The sequence below is a fragment of the Suricata suricatta genome, chromosome 13, assembly GCF_006229205.1.
Source record: "Suricata suricatta isolate VVHF042 chromosome 13, meerkat_22Aug2017_6uvM2_HiC, whole genome shotgun sequence".
Classification (NCBI taxonomy): domain Eukaryota; kingdom Metazoa; phylum Chordata; class Mammalia; order Carnivora; family Herpestidae; genus Suricata; species Suricata suricatta.
This window is the reverse complement of record NC_043712.1, coordinates 52,181,048-52,204,018: the sequence shown is the minus strand read 5'-3', so window position 1 is coordinate 52,204,018 and position 22,971 is coordinate 52,181,048. Positions and strand designations below refer to the sequence as shown.

General features: G+C 40.2%; 1 protein-coding gene across 4 annotated transcripts in view; it reads right to left on the bottom strand.

Annotated features, from left to right (window-relative positions):
* TTC39B (tetratricopeptide repeat domain 39B) overlaps window positions 1-22,971 on the bottom strand; it is a 122,256-nt gene that overhangs the window by 40,226 nt on the left and 59,059 nt on the right. For all 4 annotated transcript variants that reach the window (XM_029920121.1, XM_029920120.1, XM_029920123.1 and 1 more), the window contains 5 exons: window positions 14,013-14,111; window positions 9,698-9,808; window positions 7,196-7,327; window positions 6,100-6,176; window positions 2,766-2,833 (listed from right to left, as the gene is read on the bottom strand). In XM_029920121.1, the coding sequence (XP_029775981.1) occupies window positions 2,766-2,833; window positions 6,100-6,176; window positions 7,196-7,327; window positions 9,698-9,808; window positions 14,013-14,095 (471 nt within the window). In that variant the 5' untranslated portion in view covers window positions 14,096-14,111. The remainder of the gene's footprint in view (window positions 1-2,765; window positions 2,834-6,099; window positions 6,177-7,195; window positions 7,328-9,697; window positions 9,809-14,012; window positions 14,112-22,971) is intronic.

Below are 22,971 nucleotides of genomic sequence, written 5' to 3'. Positions count from 1 at the left end.
ATTTGTCTTCCAAGTTAGATGGCAATAAAAAGAATTTTTAAAATCTCTGCAATACTTTATCAAGTATTTTTAATAGTAAGTAATTAAGGAAGTAATCCTTACCAATTAGGGGCCAAATAAGTTAGTCCAAACCTACTGTAATAAATATCTACTGTGCAGTTTTTTTCTTCTGCGCTCAACAGAATCCAAATGGTTGATTTAAGGATACGCCCTAAGGACAAACTTTCCAATCCATCATAGTACAGTAAATGGAATGATGGGTCTTTTTTTGCAGGGTACTTGAGCATTCAGTCTATTTAACATTGTAAATTTCACTAATACACATTTCCAAAACAAAAGTCATTGATCTGGATTCTAAATTGATTGTCACTAATATGCAATTTTGTTTTGCGGGAAAAAATCATTTTCCTTTTCTTTGCCTGATGGTCATCAACCATAAAATTGAGGCAGAAGGCCTCCATGAATGTCATTTTCAGGGTCAGCATTCCAGGACTCTAAGAGAATCTCTTATATCCAAAACTGCTTCAAGGAAGTTAATCAACAGAAGATGCTAGTAGAGACAGTCCCACATTTCCCATTTCAGGGGGGGAATGTTTTTCTAGTCTATTGATAATGGAAAGATGCTGTGGTATTTATTCACTGTGCACTCTCCTGAAGCAAGAGAAAAACTTATTTTAGTACATAAATTTCATTAATTATTAAATCTTTAACATTCAAATTATTGTAAGAATTGAGAAGTACAAAATTCACGATGCAACATAAATGTTTATCTTCTTATTTTAAGGAGCCTTATGATTATACAAGTTCCAATACTGGCCAGGAAAGAATTTTTCAAATCACTTTAAAATCTGCCTCCAATAATAATATTTCATTTCATGATTCAGCAAACATTGACTGAATGCCTATTTCACACCTGCTCTCTGAAAGCAAAATCAGTCAAAAGCCATACAAGGTGCTAAGGGCTGGAATCATGCATATGTGTGGAGCTAGGCACAGGAGGTCACGAGAGCACACAGTAGGGGAGAGGGGCATGAAGAGGTCCATAAAAGCTTCCTGGAAGCATCAGGCACTTAAGGCAAAAAAATGATTAGGATGTGGCCGGAGGAAGGAAGGCAAATCAGAGGTGAACTTTGCAAGCAAAGGAAAACTGAAGTGGGAAGGCAAGGAGGCGGTAAAAACCGTGGTGTGTGCTTGGCCATCTGTGTTTAGTCCCCCAGAGCTGCTGCAGAAGCTACTGCAAAGACGGCAAAACTAAGGAGGAAGAAAGCTACCTCCACCCATGCCACTCAGGTGCACAGCATACATACCTGCCAATAGCATCTGAGCACGTGGGTAAGGAGGGAGTAGGGAATTTGTGAGAAGATACCGCTTTAGTCTGAAACCTCCCCCATTTCTGATATTCTGATATGGAACCACTTCCATAGTCGATGAGAGCTACGCAGAGAGATGACAAGGTGAGATTCTCGTTTCTGAGAGGGGACACAGCTGCACAATGGACAATGAGCTGAGCGTAAGAGAAACTAGAGCCAGGGGGTCACTAGGTTGCTGCACAGTCTAGGGAAGAGCTGACCAACACTCCCACTAGAGCAATCAGAGAAGAAAGAGGAAGGATGGCAAAGCTAATCTTCAAGATAAGAGAAGCAGGACCATTAAACTGGATACGGAGACACGAGGAGGAGGGAAGAGGCTCGGATATCTCCCAGATGTTTAGTTACAAGTCCCCACAAATAAAACAAGCCTTCAAATTACAGATCTGATTGTTGAATCCCCATTTGGAAAACACATCAGAAAAACTGGGGACCTCCATGACTAGCATTATGTTCAAGTAGGTGGTAAGAATGCAGTTTTCAACCAGCCTGCAGAATAGGCAGGGTTTTAGAAAACAGGGTCATAGACCAGATTGATTTAATTTTGCTAAACAAGAATCCAACTTGAGGGTTAAGCCTCCAGGAAAAAAAAAAAGAAAAGAAAAGAAAAAAACAACTCTTAATACAATGTAAACCATTGTGACTGAGGAAGATTTTCGATTTTACAATGACATTTCTGCACCCTTACAAAGTTGACCCCACCTTTACCCCACTGTATCCATCACTGCCCACCAGGGGGCCATGAGTTTAAAATCCATGTTTTGTAGAAGCGGTGGAAAATAAAATGTTAGGCAAGGTACTGGTTGTAACAGTTCTTAGAGGCAAAATGAAAACAGCCCAAAACAAATTCTTTGTTTGGTTTAGAACTTTTTAAATCTCCTCTTCCATAGGAAGAAATAAAAGCGAGAAAAGGGACTGAGAATAGAAAGGGGAAAAATTAAAATCCAAAGTACATATGAAAAGCCTGGCGCTCCACGAACGCAAACGTGAGCCTTGCGGAAGCAGCTGGTGTGAGAAGGGAATGGCCAAGGACGGAGAAGCCTCTTCTGGCCGGGCCATCCCGGTGGGCAGGCCTCAACCATTAGGAAAAGATGGATACTCTCACACTTCTCATACAGAGAAGCAACCAGAAGGTAGGTGTGGTGGTTGCAAAACAGTTTCTTTACAAGGCAGTGGTTCCCAACAGACTGAAATTCAAGACAGACTTAGTGCATTCGTGTAGCAACAAAGCTCCCTGGGGACTTTTTTCAGCCCAAGTTTATCAGAACAGCAAGTATCTTCCATTACAACCCTGCGTCAAAAGAACGGAAGCACGGACATAGAATGAGCCACACGGTTTCTCTGTAGCACTGGCAGGCCTCCCCCGGCAATACCGACTCTAAGCCAAACATTCATTACCTGCACAAACGTGAGTGCTGCTTTCTGCAGGAGACACTCGGCATAACAGATTTCGGCATGCATTTCCTCTATTAAAAACAAATAAAATTATATTAAGGAACATCCTACGTTCACAGTAATTGCTCTGAGATGTTCAGAAAAGACTGGTAGATCAATGAACCCAAGAGAGGCACAAAAATCTAGGTTGTTTTGGTACTTCCATAAAAGGAGAATGATGACCTCAGTTCTTAGTCCCTCAGCAAGATTTTTCTAAAATGTGTAAAATGATTTAAGGAAGTCATCTTTGGCCCCGTTCAAATATAATTCCAAAGAGTCAGGCACTTGGTGCCAGAGCCCCAAACTCTGCTCACAACAGGAAACCAAAATTTAAAACCACTTAAAAAGAAAATTACTTAACAGTAACATGCACGTTTAACACAGTTATAAAGATTGAAAAAAACAATCTTAAATTTGCAAATCCTAGCTTCTAAAATACGAAGGTATGATAATCATGGCAATGATTAGACACATTATTAACTAAAGAGAAAACAGCCATTCTCTGGAGTTCTGCAAAAAAGCACGGCCCTGCGTGCCAAGTCATGACTCCCCACACACAGAATATAAAGATATGAAGAGCCCACACTAGGGCCCTGTTAAGCTATTTGGATCATTGAGATACCTAGGCCGGAACAAGGTGCTCACAAAAAGGACTATGTAAAGCTGTGTATATCCCAGGGACAGATGGAGAGCCCCAAACCACACGGCCTATCTTCCTAAATAATGCCTTATACTTGCAGAGATTGGGATAGGAGAAAACCTTCGCGTTTTTGGGTAAACCAAATTAGCAGTTTCCTGTTTACGCACAGGAGGCAAAGTGGCATTTTACTTACAAAAATGAGCCTGGAGTATTTGGCAGCCCGGTTAGAGGGAATGTTCCGCCAGTACTAGGTAGCACACCTCTTGTTGCCCGTTACCTCGTTTATAAAGTCCAGCTCACAGCTGAAGAATCAAATGAGGCGCCGCAAGCAGAGCTCACTATTTAGAGTGGACGCTCCATTTCTGTTCGCTACTTTCACTAAGACTACTGCCCTCGGTGCTCTGGATTGACTCAGTGTCCAGTGTAATAAAAGCGGAGTCTTCGACTTGTAGAGTCACCTGAATTTCCTCTTCCTTCACAGGTGTGTTTGTAGCAAAGTGGGAATGGCTTGGAATTACTCACTTTGAAAGCCTGCTCAGTAACCCAAATCACTGGCTTGGGCATGTGTGGGGAAGGCCCTGTGGTGCTCCCCCCTCGGTAGAGCACAAAGTGTGTAAAAGCAGGAGTGTGAAATGAGTCTGGAAAGGTAAGTCAGGGCTAAATTATGGACAACTTTAAGTGTCGGAGGCTGGGTTTGATTCCATAGGCAATGCTGGGTCCGTGCAGAGGTCTGAGCATCCAGAGGACTGGACGTTACCAGGATTAAGTTAAAGATGGGTGAATCTAAGAGCAGCTAACAGATGTAACCGGAAGATAGAGCTAAAAAGGCCAAGAAAACTTGAATTCTGTAGACCATATGTAAGTATCCTTCATGTTAAATCCCTTTCCCATCCTAAGTACTGCATATACATATCTGTTTTCAAAGGAAATCTGAAAACCACTCAGGGCAATATGCCAGCTGCAAGAGAAGAATGGGTGTGTTCCATGTTAAACCCACAAGAAGTTTAATTAAATATACTGACTCCTGTAGACAACCAGCCACTGAAGGATGTAAATGAAAATTACCAAGAGGAAAAACAAATCACATACTAAAGCTACAATGTTTTGACATGGTCCCTTGAACACAAAGTCTGTTTGGGTTGCTGTGAGAGCCAAACTCATTAGGAATAAAATGCAACTTAATTTATAGAAGTCTTATGCCTTCACTCTGTTTGATTTATATTCCTCCGTTCTCAAAATTAGCCATTTGGCATTTATGAATAGGTACCTTACCAGAACATCTCTTAATTATGAATTTCTTAGTCTACTGAAGGAAGGATCTTCAGCCTGTGCTAAAATGTTAGTTAAGCATGCTTTTGGATGTAAAATTCTAAATGAACCTGTTTTGCAGAATATGCTATAGTCACAAGCTCACTTATTTTTATTATTTTCTAATTAAGACCTTATTTTTTAGAGCACTGTTAAAGTCACAGAAAAACTGAGGGGAAGGTACAGAAATTTCCCATGTATCCCTTGCCCCATGCACACATTACCTCCCCCAGTATCAACCTCCCCCACCAGAGTGGTACAACTGATGAGCCTCCATTCACACACTGTGATTACCCAAAGTCCACGGCTTACATTAGAGCTCATTCTGCAGATGTGGACAGAGGTATAAAGACGTGTATCCATCATTATGGTATCGTTCAAAGTCTTTTCACGGCCCTCAAAATTCTCTGGGCTCCACCTGTTCATCCCGACACCCCATTCCCGGACATCCACTAATCTTTTCACTATCTCTACAGTTTTGCCTTTTCCAGACTGTCATATGCTTGGAATCGTACAGCAAGTAGCCCTTTCAGATTGGTGTCTTTCACTCAGTAATATCCATTTAAGGTTGTTCTGTGTCCTTCCATGGCTCAGTAGTTCATTTCTTTTTAGTGCTAGTTAATATTCCGTTTATCTAGATATACCACAGTTTATTCATCCATTCACCTACTGAAAGACATCTTGGTTGCTTATAAGTTTTGGCAATTGCAAACAAAGCTGCTGCAAACATCTATGTGCAGATTTTTGTGTGGTCATAAGTCTTCAACTCCTTTGCGTAAATTTTAAGAAGATTATTGGATTGTAAGGCCAAAGTATGTTTAGTTTTGTAAGAAACTGCCAAACTGTCTTCCCCAAAGTGGCTATACAGTTTTACATTCCCATCAGCCACAGTGTTTTTGGTGTTTTAGATTATGGACATTCTCATAGGTATGGTAGAATCTCGTTGTTTGTTTTATTTTTTAGTAATTAGTAAGAAGCAACTTTCTAGCTTATTCCAAATCTTCTAAAGTGCCATGTGCAAAGACATTATAAAAAGGTAAAAACGCAGCACCATCTATTTTCTGCTCCCTTTACTACAAGCCTACAAGAAAATGTGTGGGGTACAGTGGAAAGAGCTGTGGCTTACAGAAAGGCGGGTGGGGTTGGAACCTCACTCTGCTAGGCAGGTAGTCTTGGGTCATTAACCCAACCATTAACAGTCGTGACTCCTGCAGGGTGAGTTATGGTGGGAAAGAGAAAAAGATACTCCATTTACTTTATATTATACACTTAAGTACTGAATTTTAGGAGTATGAACACATTTTAACTTTCCAAAGACAGGGAAGCATTAATCTTTTAAATGAGTCTCACCTTCAGTCAGCTGTTCCAATGATCCTCTAGAAAGAAGACTTGAGAAAGATTCCACAACTGTGCATTTTTTCCTGTATCTGCCGAGAGTAAGCAGAAGGAGAGATAGGAAACAGAAGGAAAAAATAACAAGACATCAGGTTGAGTTCATTTTCATTTAACATTCATTTCAGTCTCAGTCATACCAAAGAGTCACCAAGGAGAAACTCCAAACCTTAAACCCTGAACCCTAAAGGGCAGAGAGCAAGCACCCTTTTCGACACCACACACCCGGCGCCCAGCACTGGGCCCATCTCCTGTGGGCTCTCCATCCACACTTACTGGACACGTGACCAGACAAACCCACACAACACGGCGAGCACTGGCCCTGCCAAGCGCCTGCACCGTGCTGAAGTCAGTATTTCACTGGTAAGAGGTGCCCAAGGATGAGAATCAACTTAGAGTCTGATACTGGGAAACTCTCTTCACTTGCAGGGTTGCCACATAATTCCACCAGGATACAGTTTCACATTAAACATCACCAATGCTAGTTAGCAGCTTTTGCTGGGGTCTTGTTATACACACAGAGCAAGGATGAAAATAAAACTGAAAATCCATCTCATTTTCACCAATCAGAAGTGTGCAAATATGTCCTTTTAGGCAAATAAAACTCTCGCTTCTGAATAGGCAGTGTCCCCCATAGAAAAGAGGAGAGTTCCTTGCTTGGACTGCCTTGGCAGGCAGGAGCTGAATTCCTCTGCCCCACGGAGACCCTGGGGAGATGATTGCTCCTAAGCCTACGGAAATCTCCCTCAGCTCATCTCTGTGGCCGAAGTTACCAACAATAACAAAACAGGAAGAAATTTTTAAAAAAGGGAAAAAAAAGTGGAGGCACAGATGCCAAGTGCTTGGCCAAACAAGAACCTCCTATAATTCCTAACAGGAACTTTCAACTCTATTACATAAAACCACACGGAGCCAAGAGGCTTGGAAGCACAAGTTCCTCACTACCGTTGTGGCCAGCTTCAAACAGAGCTCTCCGTCAGGCAAACCACACTCACTCTGCCACACAGACATCAAGGTTGGTTGCGTCTCAAGTGTTTAATCACTCAGTTCATACTTTTGGCAGGTCTGTAACGCATCCTTCATGGCAGAAATGCCATTTTGGATGTCCTGTTGCTCGAAGGTCAGGACGGCCTGCAACACCACGATAGTACTGTAGCCCAAGGCGTGGTACATACTCTCCTTAGCCCTGGGGGCAAAACACAAGGAGTGAATGAATACACTGTAATGCAGCTTAAAAGCATTCAGATTGGCTCTGACCAGGAGAAATCCTAGTAAAAGCATATCATGACTTGCATAGCGATATATTTTACTCCTTCACCATAATCACTTAAATAATATAGACTGTGAAAGACAAGTCCCCAAAACAAAACAAAACAAAAGGCGCAAGTATCAAGGACATTCCAAACTAAGCCCACGAAAGCAACACTGAATGTTCCAGGTTGAAGCAGAAGCTGACAATTGTATGTTCCCTGTTTCAGCACAAGGGGGCAGTCTGCCGACTCTTTTCCTAGAAAACATGTCAAAGCAAACCAGTTTTTCCCAAAATTGAACACCGGGAATCTACTTACTATCTTCAGCTCTGATAGAAGTACTAAAATAAAGGCCACTGGAAATGTATTTTGTGACAGAGAGATTCTGATATTTTTTCTGAAAGATAAAGACCCATTTTTAAAGACCCATTTCCTCTCCATTCCCAGCTGGAGGCCAAAGGGAAGCAAGATTTTTGTAATAAATTAGGTCGGCCACAAAGGGCCCAGACAAAAGTACGTCTTAAACTTCATATCTAATCTAATCCCATTATTCACAGTTCCTGAATAAAGTTCTTGATCATTCAGATTACTAAATTATGAGTGAGAACCACTTAGACTCTTACGGGCATTAATTAGTGTTAAGGTGTGGCACATCCCCCACTCTCAGACTCTGAAAACCTTACCATCTCTTTTCTCAAAACTTCTCATCGTGTCAATTCATTATTTATAAGATTTAAAATATTAATGTGCAGTTTTGTTTTTCATTCAAATATAATGCACCACAGCCCGCTGCTATGCAAAACAAACACCAGCCACATTATTCTTTTCCCTCATGGAAATAGTCTAAACATCCTTTGGTAATTTGCAGTTTGTCCTGAACGGCAAGGTCACTGGCTGTTCAAAGGACCACAAAGAGTAACAGCCGCCAAAGTTAATCATTTATTGTGGTTTTAAACCTCACATTTCAAATCAAAAACTCCAAGAGGGAAAAATAAAAAGTATCCAAGTGGGAAAACCTCTGTTTACCAGTGAAATATGCGAGAGAATCAGAGAATCCTGACTACATAAAATGCTCAATCACTTCGTGTCATTCCACGTTACCACCAGCGGGGGAGTCTGAGGCAGAGGAAAATGGAGTCTTGTGTGAATAAAAAGTGAAGGAGGCAGGCAGGCAGACAGAGAGGAGAGACAAAAAGAAAAAGGTAGGCAGGCAGAGAGCAGAGAGACACAAGATGGACAGAGAAAGAAGTCTGAGGGGCTGGGAAGGACCCAGGGAAACAAGGCAGGATACAGGCAGGGTGGGCAGCGTTGAAGACAGCACTGGGCAATCTCCTTGGGCTGTCGTGTCTATTTTATCCTCTGTCCCTAACTTCTGAAATAACAAGTGATCACAGTTCATCTACATCTTAATAGAATTACCACAGCAGCTGTTCAGGAGGTAATTTTTTTTTAATTGAAGTAGGTAGTTGACATACAAGGTCATATTAGTTTCAGGTGTACAATATAGTGATTCAGCAATTCTACACATTATGCAGTGCTCACCATGATGAGTGTAGGCAGACTGAAAGTCCATGATCAGAATCACGTTGCCCTACCGACCACAGAAAGATTTCTGCTGCTACACCCAAGCCACCTTCTAAAAACTGTTACAGAAAGTCTAAGCTTCATCCAAGTTAAGTGACTGCATTTGAAGGCACAATGCATGATTATTCCTGTCCAGCTACAGTCACACTGTAGAGTTGGGGTCTGTGCTCAAGGTGACACCTAGTATACCGGCTAAGCCCAGGTTTTGCCATCACATTTAAAAAATTAATAGGTATTATTAACTGAAATTATGCTGCTTAACCTATTTATCAGATAAATAGCGAGTCCCAATAACATTTTTTATTATCTTAAATTTCTTTTAAAGAAAATTTCTTTTTTAACCCTTGAGATTAGTTTATTCTTCTTCCCATCCCAGTTTCAAAGGAAACTTCTGTCGGAGGTATTTATGCTGTAGAGGCATATCCATTAAAACATTTCACTGGAGGAAGCAAAATGAAGCTCTACAAAACTACATAAGATGACAATATTTGAACACATATATAAATTAAAATAGGAGAATCAGAAACAGTCGGATTAAGTTAGGGGAAAAAAACAGACTTAAATGGTTATTAAAACTGACCAAAGGTAAAAGGTCTCAACTAAACTAGCTTAGAAATATTCCAGTGGCAACGCAAAGAAGCAGACTGACAAGCAACACATCAAAGACGCATCAGAAACATCTGAAGAAGTATACCTAATCTAAAAGAAATAAAGTTAATTACCATGGTCGCAGCAATTCTAAGGCATCTGTGAATTTGTTACTTAGAAATAAGTTCAATGCCACTGAACATTCTTCTAGGCCACACTTGAGATCCACCTTCATTGATGATGACCTAAAGATCAAGAAAAAAATACATAGAATTTCAATCGCTTTGACTATTAGCAAGTTGTTGCATGTGTGTATGTACACTTTGGAGACAGAAAGGCTGGGATTCGAACTCAACCACTTAATAGCTATGTCTTTAACCTTCTGAAGCCTGACTTTCTTATCTGTAAAATGGGACTATCACGACCTTCATGAAAATGTCATGAGGATGGAATAAATTAACAAACAAGGCTGACAGCACACTCAAAGAATGGGAACTACCTTTATGCACAGGAGAGGGAAAGTTTTTATGGTTTAGTTTGATTATGCAGGAGGAAAATGTGCTTCAGTGGAAAACTTTGATTATTGTCCAGACTGTAGAAGAGACTCCTTCAGATTGCTTTTGATTCAATGGAACTACCATGCAACTCTGTATCTTATATTTTCTTTTTTAATTGTTTTAATGTTTATTTTATTTTTGAGAGAGAGAGAGAGAAGGCATGAGCGGGGGAAGGGCAGAGAGCAAGGGAGACAAAGAATTGAAGCAGGACCAGGCTCCGAGCTGTCAGCACAGAGCCCAATGTGGGGATCAAACCAATGAACCTCGAGATCATGACCTGAGCCAAAGTCAGATGCTTAACAGACTGAGCCACCCAGCTACTCAGCATTTTCTTTTTTAATTTGAGTATAGTCAACAACAATGTTACATTAGTTTCATTCAACTTCTCTATAGTTATGCTAACTGCTCACCCCAAGTGTAGCTACTATCTGTCACCATATGATACTAATATCATGGACTATATTCCCTATGCCGTGCCTTTTATTCCCATGACTTATTTACTCCCTAAATGGAAGCCTGTATTTCTCACTCTCCTTCACCCACTTTGCCCATTCACCCATGCCCCTTCCCTCTAGCCAACCATTAATTTGCTTTCTATACTTTTAAGTCTGATTCTGCATTTTTTGTTTATTCATTTGTTTTTTAGATTCCACATATAAGTGAAATCATATGATATTTATCTTTCTCAATCTGATTTATTTCACTTAATATTATACCCTCTAGGTCCATCTGTGTTGTTGCAAATGGCAAGATCTCATCCTTTTTTATAGCTGAGTGGTATTCCATTGCACACATATACACCATCTTCTTTATCCATTAATCTGTGAATGGACACGTAAGCGGCTTCCATATCTTGGCTATTGTAAATAATGCTGCAATAAACAGAGGGGTATGTATATCTTTTTGAATTAGTGTTTTTGTTTTCTTTGGGTAAATACCCAGTAGTGAATCATATGGTATTCCTATTTTTACTTTTTTTGAGGAACTTCCAAACTGTTTTCCACAGTGGCTATACCATTTTACATTCCCAGCAACAATGCGTGAGGGTTCCCTTTTCTCCACATCCTGGCTAACACTTACTAAACTTCTTTTTCCTTTTTAAAATTTTTTTTAAATTTTAAGCATTCTAATAAGTATAACTGATATCTATCTCACTGTGGCTTTGATTTGCATTTCCCTGATGATTAGTGATGTTTAGCATCTTTTCATGTGTCTTGGCCATCTGTGTATCTTTTTGGAAAAGTATCTGTTCAGGTCCTCCCACCATTTTTTAATCAGTTTGGTTTTTTTTTAGTATTGCATTGCAACCCTGTAAATGATAAGTAACAGATAGCAATGCAAAATAACTACTGTCCACGGACATGTAAGCTCAGTAGAGAGGTTCAATGACCTTTTCTCCTTCACTGTGTAAGAAACTAGTATTGCTGGGGTGCCTGGGTGGCTCAGTCAGTTAAGCCTCTGACTTCAGCTCAGGTCAGATCTCATGCTCATGGGTTTAAGCCCTGTGTCAGGCTCTGTGCTGACAGCTCAGAGCCTGGAGCCTGCTTCCAGTTCTATGTCTCCTTCTCTCTCTGCCCCTCCCTCTCTCATGCTCTGCCTCTCTCTTAAATAAAACATGAAAAAAAATTTAAGAAAGAAACTAGTCTTGCTGACTTTGGACGTTAATTTCAACATTCCCTTATGCCATATAAATTTGTGCTGTTTTGATTTCTCCTTGAATCTATTATAACATCTGCCCAGTTCCCTCACTGATTAATGAGTTAAGCAAAAATCTTTAAAATGTGTTCATTTTTGTACTTGTATAATCGTAATGATTAAAATCATTTAATCTTTAAAATTAGAGCCTTCTCCAAAATGTTTTGTGTAACAACTTTGAACAGAAAAATATTTCAGTAAGTAAACGAGAAGTACAATGATTTATTTAAAAGTACTTAAAGTCAAACTTCCATGCCACCAACCTCTCCAAATTCATTCCTTCAAACATGAGAACAAAATCCCACTTCGGTTACTCTCCTACCAGCAGGCTGGCTAATGTAAGTGCTCTGAGCACTTGGCGGGGCCAAGCCATGGTGTTCAATAGGATAGATGTATTAAATGCATTTTTGATTTACCATGGGCTTATGTCCGGACATAAGCCCATCACAAATCAAGGGAGATCTATACATGTTGATGCAGTTGTTACCTAGGAAACTATCAGATGAGTTCGAGGTTAACTCTGAGGGAGAAAACTCCCACTTTTAAAGAAAGCTCAGATTTCCATGAGCAGGGACATATGGAATGAAACAGTAATGTGAAAAATAAATGCCTTAAGATCCTTGGAAGTTATTTTCAACCTCATTTCCATTCATCAAGCCTCAAATTATTGCACCCCGTCTCCGTACTGTGAGAGCGGAGTCTTACGACAGGCTGCCAAGTCCAGGAGTGTTATGAACACATTCACGAAGAGCTGAGATTTCAAGTGCAGAATCTGAAATGCTAACGATCTACTGCATAACTTCATGTTCAATAAATCTGTAAGGATAGAAAAAAAGCACTCTCTCATGGTACTAAAACATAGCTTTAACGGAGTTGCCTCAATAAATGATAAAGGAACAACATGCATGTGGAAAAAGAAACAATCAGTAAAATTAACTTGAGAATGGGCAGGAAAGGAAAACATTCCTTAGCAATTCAATGTGAAATTATTACAAAAAAATTAATGGAAAGGAAAAATGTCATGATACATTAACTTTCAAAAAGCAGGCTACAAGGGGCACCTGGCTGGTTCGGTCAGTGGAGCATGCAACATTTGATCTCTGGGTTGTGAGTTCAAATCCCATGTTGGGTGTGGAAATAACTGAAAAATAAAAATTTTTTTTAAAAGGGGAGGCTACAAAAAATGATGGAGTGGCAGGGCAAAAAAATAATAAAATAAAATAAGAAGCAGGTTACTAAATAGTATATTTAATGATCCCAATTAATAACAAGATAAATATCTATACATGAAGAAAAAAAAGAAAGGATACAATACCAAAACACCAAAAAGTTACAGTAATGGTAACACACATTTTATTTTCTCCTTTGTGCTTTTCTATATTTCCTGAATTTTCTATATTCAACATTTCTTAAAATGCTCTTTAAGCCAAGATTACAATATTAAGTGGAAAAATAATCCTCCTATAATATTCAATAAAAACCCTATGGTTGCATCCATATTAAAATGCATATATGCCCAGGGGGCACCTGGGTGGCTCAATTAGTGAAGCTTCTGACTCTAGATTTCAGCTCCGGTCACAATCTCATAGTTGGTGAGTTCAAGCCCTGCACTGGGGTCTCTGCTGACAGCAGGGAACCTGCTTGGGATTTTCTTTCTCTCTCTGCCTCTCTTTCTCTCTGCCCCTCCCCTACTTGTGTGCACTCACACTCTCTCTCAAAATAAAGAAACATTAAACATTAAAAAAAGAAAAAGGAAAGAAAAGAAAGGAAAGAAGAAGCCTATGTTCAGGAAAAAAACTAGAATAAAATATGCCAAAATAACGTGTGTTTAAGAGGTCATATTTATGGTGGATATTTCTCCTTTCTTCCATTTTCTCCATTGCTTGGCAGTGTGGTTATCTTATTTAATATGTGAAATTAATGATTTAAAAAATTTTTAAGATAAAAAACGACGCAAAAGGGAGCTGTGCCCCAAGTATTGTAATTTAGTTTTGTTTCTTTTGATGTAACCGGGCCACCCCTTCAGAGGCCCTTGGCAGCTCCATCTCCCCGCCCCCCGTGCTGTGTCAAATGGATACCAGTCAGTAAAACACAAAGTCCTGTTCTAACATCACCGTTATGAGTTACAATTCACAACGGCTTGGACCGCTTGCCCCCACCCCCCAAGTCCTTAAAACACCGGCGCCCTCCTCCTGACCTGCTCACAGTGGCAGAAGACCCAGGCCGGCCAGCTGCCTGTTTTGTGTCAAGTGATGCAAAGGGTTGGCTGCTTGCTGCCATATCTGTGCGAGAAAACCTATTAATAAAAAAGCAGAATGAGGTCTTTATTTCTTTGTCTTACAAGAAAAGATCACATAAATTCAAGTATACAACATAAGCCTCCAATTATTTAGTACACTTCACCTCCATTTCTAATCGGTTTTGAAAATCAGGTAACAAAAATCTACTGTTACATGGTGACCATTTCTGAAACAGCATCAAGAATAAAATAAGTTTAGTTTTTTTCTAATACACACAAAAAAACTTAACTGAAATCAGCCCCCCTCAAAGCTCTCCACCCAAAGACAACATTGTATCTTGTACATAAATATCCTTCCAGACTTCCCCCCCAGTAAATCTACACATATATTTTTCATATATTTTTATATTTTATTAAAATGGAATATTATTGAAAGGAAAGAAAAACTTTTCTGGGAGCCTCTTAGAGTCCCTGGCTGGGTCTGAAAATAAAACGGACAAAGACAGAATATCAGGAGAAAAGCATATACATTTTGTTGAATTTATCCATGAAGTACATGGGAGTCTTCACAGGAGAATGAAGATCGGCACGGAGCACTAGAGCAGGAGGCTTGTGTATCCGTGAAGAATGGGCAAGACAAGGGGCTGGGGTAGGGGGAGAAAATGATGAAGTAACGAGGAAGATAAGGTCACTTAACAGGACTGCAGATCCTCCAAGCTGATACAAATGTCTTTCTCCAGCAAAAAGAGAATTTATTTCCAGCCTTTGGGCAGAAAAGGAAGAGCTATTCCAGTGTTTGCTCCTTCTTGATTGCCTTTAGCTCAAAATGATTTGTAAGTCAAAGAGGCATATTTTAGGGTGACACATTCTTGTTTCCTTCATTATAGGTTTAATTTATCCTGAATCTTTTCTCATAGTTACTGTAACATAATTTGTTACCTGCCCCTTATTTGGGGGTTATGTAAGCTGCTCCCGATGTTTTGCAATTACAAACAATATTGTAATAAGCTCTTTACTCGCCTGATTGTTTCCTGAGGATAAATTCTTGAGTTAAAGAGCATGTATTTTGAAAGGTATCCGCTTTTTTAAAATGGCTTCATTCCTCGTGTTATATACACCACAGAGCATATACACCTACAGTAACATACAGGCGGCAGAGACTGATCTGGTTTGCAGATCACAAGCCATTTCATCGACCCTGGGCTCCCTCCACAGACACAGGGAGGCCAGTCATGCTAGAAAAGGAAATTTCTCAGTTTAAGAATAGGCTCCACCCTGTACTGTAATTGCCAATCTCCAGTTTCCATTCATCTCAACTGTACACAAGCCTAGAGAGAAAAGCGTTATTGAGTTTCCTTTTAGGGAAGATTTTTTTTTAATTCTAAGATGTGCAATGCCCTCAGTTAAGCAGAGTTTGATTATAGCCTACCTTTCAGACCTCCCAAAACCCTGTAATATTGCATATTCAACATTCATCTTGTCTTGAATATATCAAGTTCCTGAAATTTTATACATCAGGTTAAGGGAAAATCAAGACTCTTCTCACAAAGATGGTTGGGTGTGCATGGCGGGAGAAACAAAAACCCCACACCTAGGAAGAAATGTAGTTTCAGCAGGTTATTTTCCATCACAAGACTATTTTACCAGAATAGAGGAGGCACTGAGTCCATAAACCAGACTCTAGGGCAGTGACAGCTACCCCTGCTTAGGAGCAAAAAGGAAAAAGATGTATTCACAAGGTCATCTATCCATTTGGACCACTCTTGCCCATCTGTTCTATTACAGATTTATTTATAAGGGCTAGCAAAACACACTCTCTGAAATTACTGTACCATTTGCCTTCAACTTTAATTCTAAAATTTTCCCCAATACTGAAATTTGTATTTAATGAAAACTAATTATTTTCCTTTAACATTTCTGATTTTGAGGGCACACTTAGAAACAACCTTCCCTCCAAAAGCATTATATACCATAATTTTACCAGTGTTATTACCTTTTAATATTCATTTTTTAAATCTTTATAATTTGAATATATAGTACGAGAGTGCTGTGTTTTTTTCTTAATCTTTGGCATTTTCCCCAAGATAATTTTTAAAAGACCATATCTTTTCCCCAGTGACTTGATGTATATATATAAAACGCTAAAATCTATTAAGTTTTGCTAAATTCAGTAAATGCTGCAGGTTTCAAAATTACAATTACAGTATCTTTACCAGACACAATAGACTTGAATTTAGCACAACTTAATAATTATTAATGTTAGATTTTATTCACATCTTCAGAGATATGAAAGTTTAGATTAGATCCTTCTAGTACTGTAAGGCTGAACCAAACAGACGCCATGACAGGCTTTGTTTCCCCTCTAAACTAGAAGGCCTAAGGTCAGTCGCTCTGGAACCATTAGGCAGTTACACATTGCCTAGAGAAGGGACCCCTTTGCGGTATCCAATCAGGGAAGGCCAGCTACCTCTCCCCACATAGCTAAAGGTGAGGCCTACAGATAGAAACTTTAGATAGGACCCTGTTACCTAATGTTAAAGTTAATCCGATAGTCACCGATTAAGACCCTGAACTCGCTCTGTAATTGGCTAATTTCAAAGATACCCTAAATGTTGTGATTGGGTCCCGCCAAAAGTAACGAATGCTCTAAACAAAATGTATGGTTAGAGTTACTGCCAATGCTGTTATACAATAATGATTGGATGTCACAATTCCTTGTAACTCCCCCTTCCTAAGCCCCATAGAAACCCTACTCAGCCCTTGTTCAGGGCTCTCAGCACGGATCCACTGCATTGGTGAAGGCTGTGAGACTGAACTTAGGCCTGGCGAGCCTAAGCCGTAATAAACCTGCCCTTTGCTTTTACATACGTGCCTCGGTCTCCCTGGCGGTTTCTGGGTTTGGGGTGATATTAAAATCTTGGGCATTACAGTACGTTATGCTTTTGTATACATGTACATGAAGTCCCAGAAATTCTACAGTATTTTAAAATTTGCATTAATACCTCAGTAAGGATTATCAGGCTACAAACTGATTTCTTTATTCAACGGTAAATTTTGATGTAGACCTAAAACGTTCACTTAGACTACATCACATTTCATCAAGAACGTATTTTCTTATTTTTTTTATGATAAGTGTTTCAAATACAGAGAGAAAATGACCAGCATATGTCTGGAATCTTTTACATACAGTGAGAGTATCCCCACGCCAATGAATAACTCATCCTGCAGCTACTCCCTAGCTTGGAACTCACACAAAAGGGAGAGCACACATTCTCTCAGTGTCATCTTGGAGCACTAACAGACCCACTAAGGAATATTTCTCCTTTTTAAAATTATATTTAAATGTTTATTTATTTTGCGGGGAGGCAGGCAGAGAAAGAAGGAAAGAGAATCCCTAGCAGGCTCCACCCTATCAGCACAGATCCCTGTGCAGGGCTCATTCTCACAAATCATGACATCATGACCTAAGCAGAAATCAAGAGTCAGGCTCAACCGTAACTGACTGAGTCAGGCCTCCCAGGAATATTTCATTCTGTAAGGCATATATACCTTTGCTTGATTTGTTACTACCAATTAAGGTTCATATGATGTAAACTAATATGCTAACTTGTACATTTTTTTGGTTTGGTAATTATGCAAATAATTCAGGAAGGTTATGGTTTTACTGCCTTACAGGAGATTAACAAGTTTTGCATATAGTAAAAAATCTTATTCCAACATTCTCCAGTTACCCAAGTGCTCCTGGAACCAGTTTTACCATCTTGCTGAAAATAGATCTTTTGACAATGTTAAAAGGAAAATCACAGGCCCAAAATGGAGTCAGTTAGGCTGAACCCCCAACTGGGGTTTAATAACTAATCCAATTCTAGTTTCAACCTCCTCCAGAAAAGTAGTCATAACCAGTTAGTCAGGAATTTTTCCCATCTAGGTCCAATGAGTCTGTGATGTTCTGGCCGCTCTCCATCCCCCAAAGGAAGATGAGGTTATCTGCATGATAAGACCTGCTGCTCTTCCTCCTCAGGGAAAGAAACCTCCCCTGCAACAATCCTTTTCTTTGCTAATAACTTTCTTGCCCCACCTTCTTTCTATAAAAATTCCTTTTTTTTTTTTCAACAACTCCTCTACTTGCTAGATGGGATGCTGCCCAATTCATGAATCTCTTAATAAAGCCAATTAGATCTTCAAGTTTACTCGGTTGAATTTTGGATTTTTTAACACTTATCTCCACAATACTACATTTCCCCATCCATAACACATTTATTCAGGTCTGATCTTATTTCCTTCACTAAAGGTTTCTATTATACTGAACACTGCTCTGACGTTCAGATATCCTCCTTGCAAAATGCTCCTTAGATTGCTTCAGTTTTAAAATCTGTACCATCAAAGTAAGCACAATTATTAAAAATTTCACCAAGGGGCACCTGGCTGGCTCAGTCAGCAGAGCATGCAACTCTTGATACCAAGGTCGCGAGTGCAAGCCCCACGTTGCATTACTTAAAAAATTATTAAGATTAAAAAACAATTTAACCAAATAGAATGGCTTGTCTCTTCTACTCCTGTGCAATATACTATATTCAGAAGTGTAAAGAAACATATTTTTAGCTAGTGAAAAATACTGTGATTGGGTTGAAAGAGGCTAAGAAAAACAATACATCATGTTTCAATTACAGGGGCTGGTATGTTGGAACATTTGTCCTTCTCTTGCCCTGATTTTACTGCCTTTTTTTTTTTTAAGTTTTTAAACAGCTTTATTGAGATATAAATTCACAGACCATACAATTCTCCCACTTAACGTATACAATCAATGGCTTTTAGTATGTTCTCAGAGGTGTGCAACTATCACCCCAACCTATATTTTTTCACTCAAAAGAAACTCTGTCCATCCATTAGCTGTCACTCCACATTTCCTCCTCCACCTCTTGTTGTAGGCAGTCATTAATCTGCTTTCAGTATGCACAGATTTTTCCTGGTCTGAACATTTCATGTTAATTCCATGAAATGTGGTCTTTCATGACTGGCTTTTCCACTTAGCATAAAGTCTTCAAGATACATGTTGATGTATCAGTACATCATTCTTTTTTATTGCCAAATAATATTGCATTGTATGGATATAACACATTTTGTTTACTGTTTTGTTAGTTGATGGATATAGGTGTTATTTCCATTTTTGGGGTGTTCTGAATAATGCTTCTATTAAAATTCATGACCAAGTTCTTATGTAGACATATATTTCATTTCTCTTGAGTATACACCTAGGAAGATAACTGCTGAGTCATACTGTAGTTTATGTTTGACATTTTGAAGAACTGCCAGACCAATTTCCCAAGTGACTATGTGATTATACATTCTTACTAGCGATGTAGGGAAGTTCCAATTTTTCCACATCTTGTCCAACACTTACTATTGTCCATCCCAGTGGGTGTGATGGTATCTCATTGTGGTTTTGACTTGCATTTACCTAATGACTAAGGATGTTGAGCATCTGTTTAGGTACTAAATAGCCATTTGTATATCTTCTTTGGAGAAATGTCTATCAGGTTTGGCTATTTGTCTTTTTATTATTGGGTTTCATAGAGCTCTAATTTTTAATCACAAGGTAAAACTATTTTCAAATGAAATGCTTACAGCTACTTTTTTTATACTTTTTACTCTCATTCACATCATAATTAGCAGAATCAATTCAAATTTAATGTCCCCAGTGAATCTAACACAATGTGCAATGTTCCTGAACAATGAAATAAAAGATAGCCCATTTTAAAAAGAAGAAAAAAAAAAAAAAGAAATAAAATTTTCAAAAATTAATAAAAAGACACTTTGTGTCCTTCAAGCATTTTCCTCAAAGTTAAAATCTCTCTTTGGGGGAGATAAGGAAGGAAAGCAAACAGGCCAAATGTTACTCTCTGGGAGGCACCATTTATATAATCTACGGACTGGACGGCGTCCACTGGAGTCATAAACACAAAACTCCAGTAGACATCACCACCAGGTTTCCAGGAAACTTACTGCTTAATATTTTGGACATTATGATCAGGTTGTGTTTCTTCCTAAGGAAAAAGGCTCACCAGACCAAATTCTGCCCAGTGGAGGATTCCTTTCAAATAGCCATTCTCATAGCCAAAGATCAAAGAAGAGGAGAGGTGGAGCTGCTGCAGGGAGTAAAGCCAAAGCAGCCCAGAAATCGACGGGCACCCCAACTACACTGCGCTGTCAACCTCAACCCCAGATCTGTCCCCCGTGCTACAGGATCAAGGCAAAGGGATGTCAACATTCCCTCTCCGCTGGAGACCTGTTCTTTTAGAGGGGAGATCTAAAAAGCTGCAAAAGGCCAAAGAGCAAGCACCAACAAAGGATACAATTATTCTAAAAAAATCAGATATTAATGAATTTATACTAAATAATCTGTCCCTAAGTAATCCATGCTTAGATTTAGTGCAAAGACTTCCTCAATCAGAACTGCACACTTTCTTCCATATTATCTGTAGGGCTTGGGTGATTTTTTATATTCTTCATGCTTTTCCAAGTTTTTTCAAATTTTCACAAATGATCATGAAGGGGTGCCTGGGTGGCTCAGTCAGTTAAGCGTCCGGCTTCGGCTCAGGTCATGATCCCACGGTTCGTGGGTTCGAGTCCCGCATCGGGCTCTGCGCTGACAGCTAGCTCAGAGCCTGGAGCCTGCTTCGGATTCTGTATCTCCCACTCTCTCTGATCCCCCCCCTGCTTGCAATGTCTCTGTCTCTCAAAAATAAATAAAAACCATAAAAAAAATTTTTTTAAAGATTATGAGCTATTCTTAGTAATTGGGAAAAAGTATATATTTTGAGTAATTTAAGTTCAAATTCTTGAAGGGGATATTCAAATATTAAGTGAAGGAAACACCCTCTGATCACTTGTCTTATATCATGCATAGCTTACAATAGTTCTCTGAAAAAATATATAAGAAGAGTATATTACTTTTAGCCCTTTCAAAATGAGGAAGTTAGACCAAGAAGCTCCTCCTCTCACCCGACGCAAGTCCAGGCCCAGCCTCCTACCCAAGTCTTGAAGACGCAACTTTACTGGTAGGCTCCATGTATGTAGTGACCAGCCTACTCTCCGTACACCAGGGCCCCACGCCCGGGTGACCGACAGCCCCTTTAATGGAGGTCTCTTTCTTTCTCCATCTTTCAGGGTTTATGCTTAAGTCCGAAGGGGGCTGGGTATCGGGAATCTCTGCCTGGCAACTAGATGGACAAGCAATCCTAGCTGGACCGGAGAGGCAGGGGCGGCGCTCGCTTTCCCCAGCGGAAGTCACCAAAACTCCCCTTTAAGTTCGTGAGTCCTTCTGCTGGTCCCCTGCCCTCAGCCAGAGCTCTCAGGTCCAGCCTGGGGCCTACCCCCTTTAGGACTTGGGAAGAACTGCACACTCCTGAGCCTGACTTGGGACTGGGAGGGGTGGGTAGGAGACTGCCACGCCAAGTTTTGGGGGTCAAACAGAGACCAGCATTCAAGGTTTCTACCATATGCCAGGCCGCAACTTCTACAACCCTCTTCCACATTTTTTTTCTTTATGTTTATTTAATTTTGAGAGAGAAAGAGGGTGCAAGTGCACAAGCTGGGGAGGGACAGAGAGAGGGGGTGACAGAGGATCCGAAGGGGACTCTGCTCTGACAAGAGAGCCCGATATGGGGCTCAAACTCCTGATCATGACCTGAGCCGAAGTCCCACACTAACAGACTGAGCCACCCAGGCTCCCCTCTCTTCCACATTTTTGAGGGGCAGGTCTCCAGTATTGATGGGGTCCCCTATTCCCTTTCCCTTAAAACATCCACTGTCTTGAATCAGCAGTCAGAGGCCAGAAAGTGAAGAATGGGAATTGGATTTTCTCAAATCTAGCAATGGACAATAGGGCAGGTGGTTCTGGGGCCAACTGAACAGCTAGACCCCTAGTTCATGCCAGCCCTTTCCAGGCCAGAGACAGAGAGAGGTGGGGTCTTACCCCTCTGGAGTGTTTGTCCCGGTTTCAGGGGCTTCCCCTGGCCTTGTCCCTCTCACCTCTCTGCCCTCACACTGTACTAGTCAGTCAATTATTAAGCCATTTGATCCTCGAAGATTTACTGAGAGCATCTGCTAAGTGCCAAGCCCTGGATGAATAAGATTGGTCAAGGTTGCAGCCCTCATTTAGTTTACCTTCTGCTTGATGGAAACAGATAATAGGCAAGTATACGGACAAGGAAATCCCAGGTTTTGAAAAGTGTTAGGAAGGAGGTAAACAGAAAAGTAATCAAAGAGCTTGCTTTAGAAAAAGTAGCCAGGAAACTCAATAAATATTTATTGAGTACCCCAATTCCTGTCAGTTTTATCTCGCTCAAAATAAAAATCTCTGAAAAGTCCCCACTTCCCATCTTCCCCTCACAGCCTAATCTGAGTTGCAGTCTCCGGGTTTGGATTATTGCCACAGCACCCTGCTGGTCTCCCTGCCTTTAGTGTCATCTCCATCTCATCCTCCATGTCACCAGCCCATCCCCTCCTTCTTAAGGCTCACAAAGTCCTAGTTTTCTACCCTGCCCTTCATGGTCATTGATGGAAGAAACCAAACAGCCTGAAATGTGGAGAATTTCTAGTAACTCAGATGAGTGAGGAGGAGTGAGAGGTGAAGGGTGGGCCTTAAATACCATACTCAAGAGTTTGGTCTTTATCCTACAAGCCGACAGTTTTCCAGTGGGAAGATGGTAGTGGGCCAGAAAGGACGGATCAATGAAGAAAATGGGGCTGAAGCATGTGTAGTTTTTTTTTTTAATTTTTTAAATGTTTATTCAATTTTTGAGAGACAGAGTGTGAGCGGGGAAGGGGTAGAAAGGGAGACTCAGAACCTGAAGCAGGCTCCAGGCTCTGAGCTGTCAGCATAGAGCCCGATGTGTGGCTTGAACTCGTGAACCAC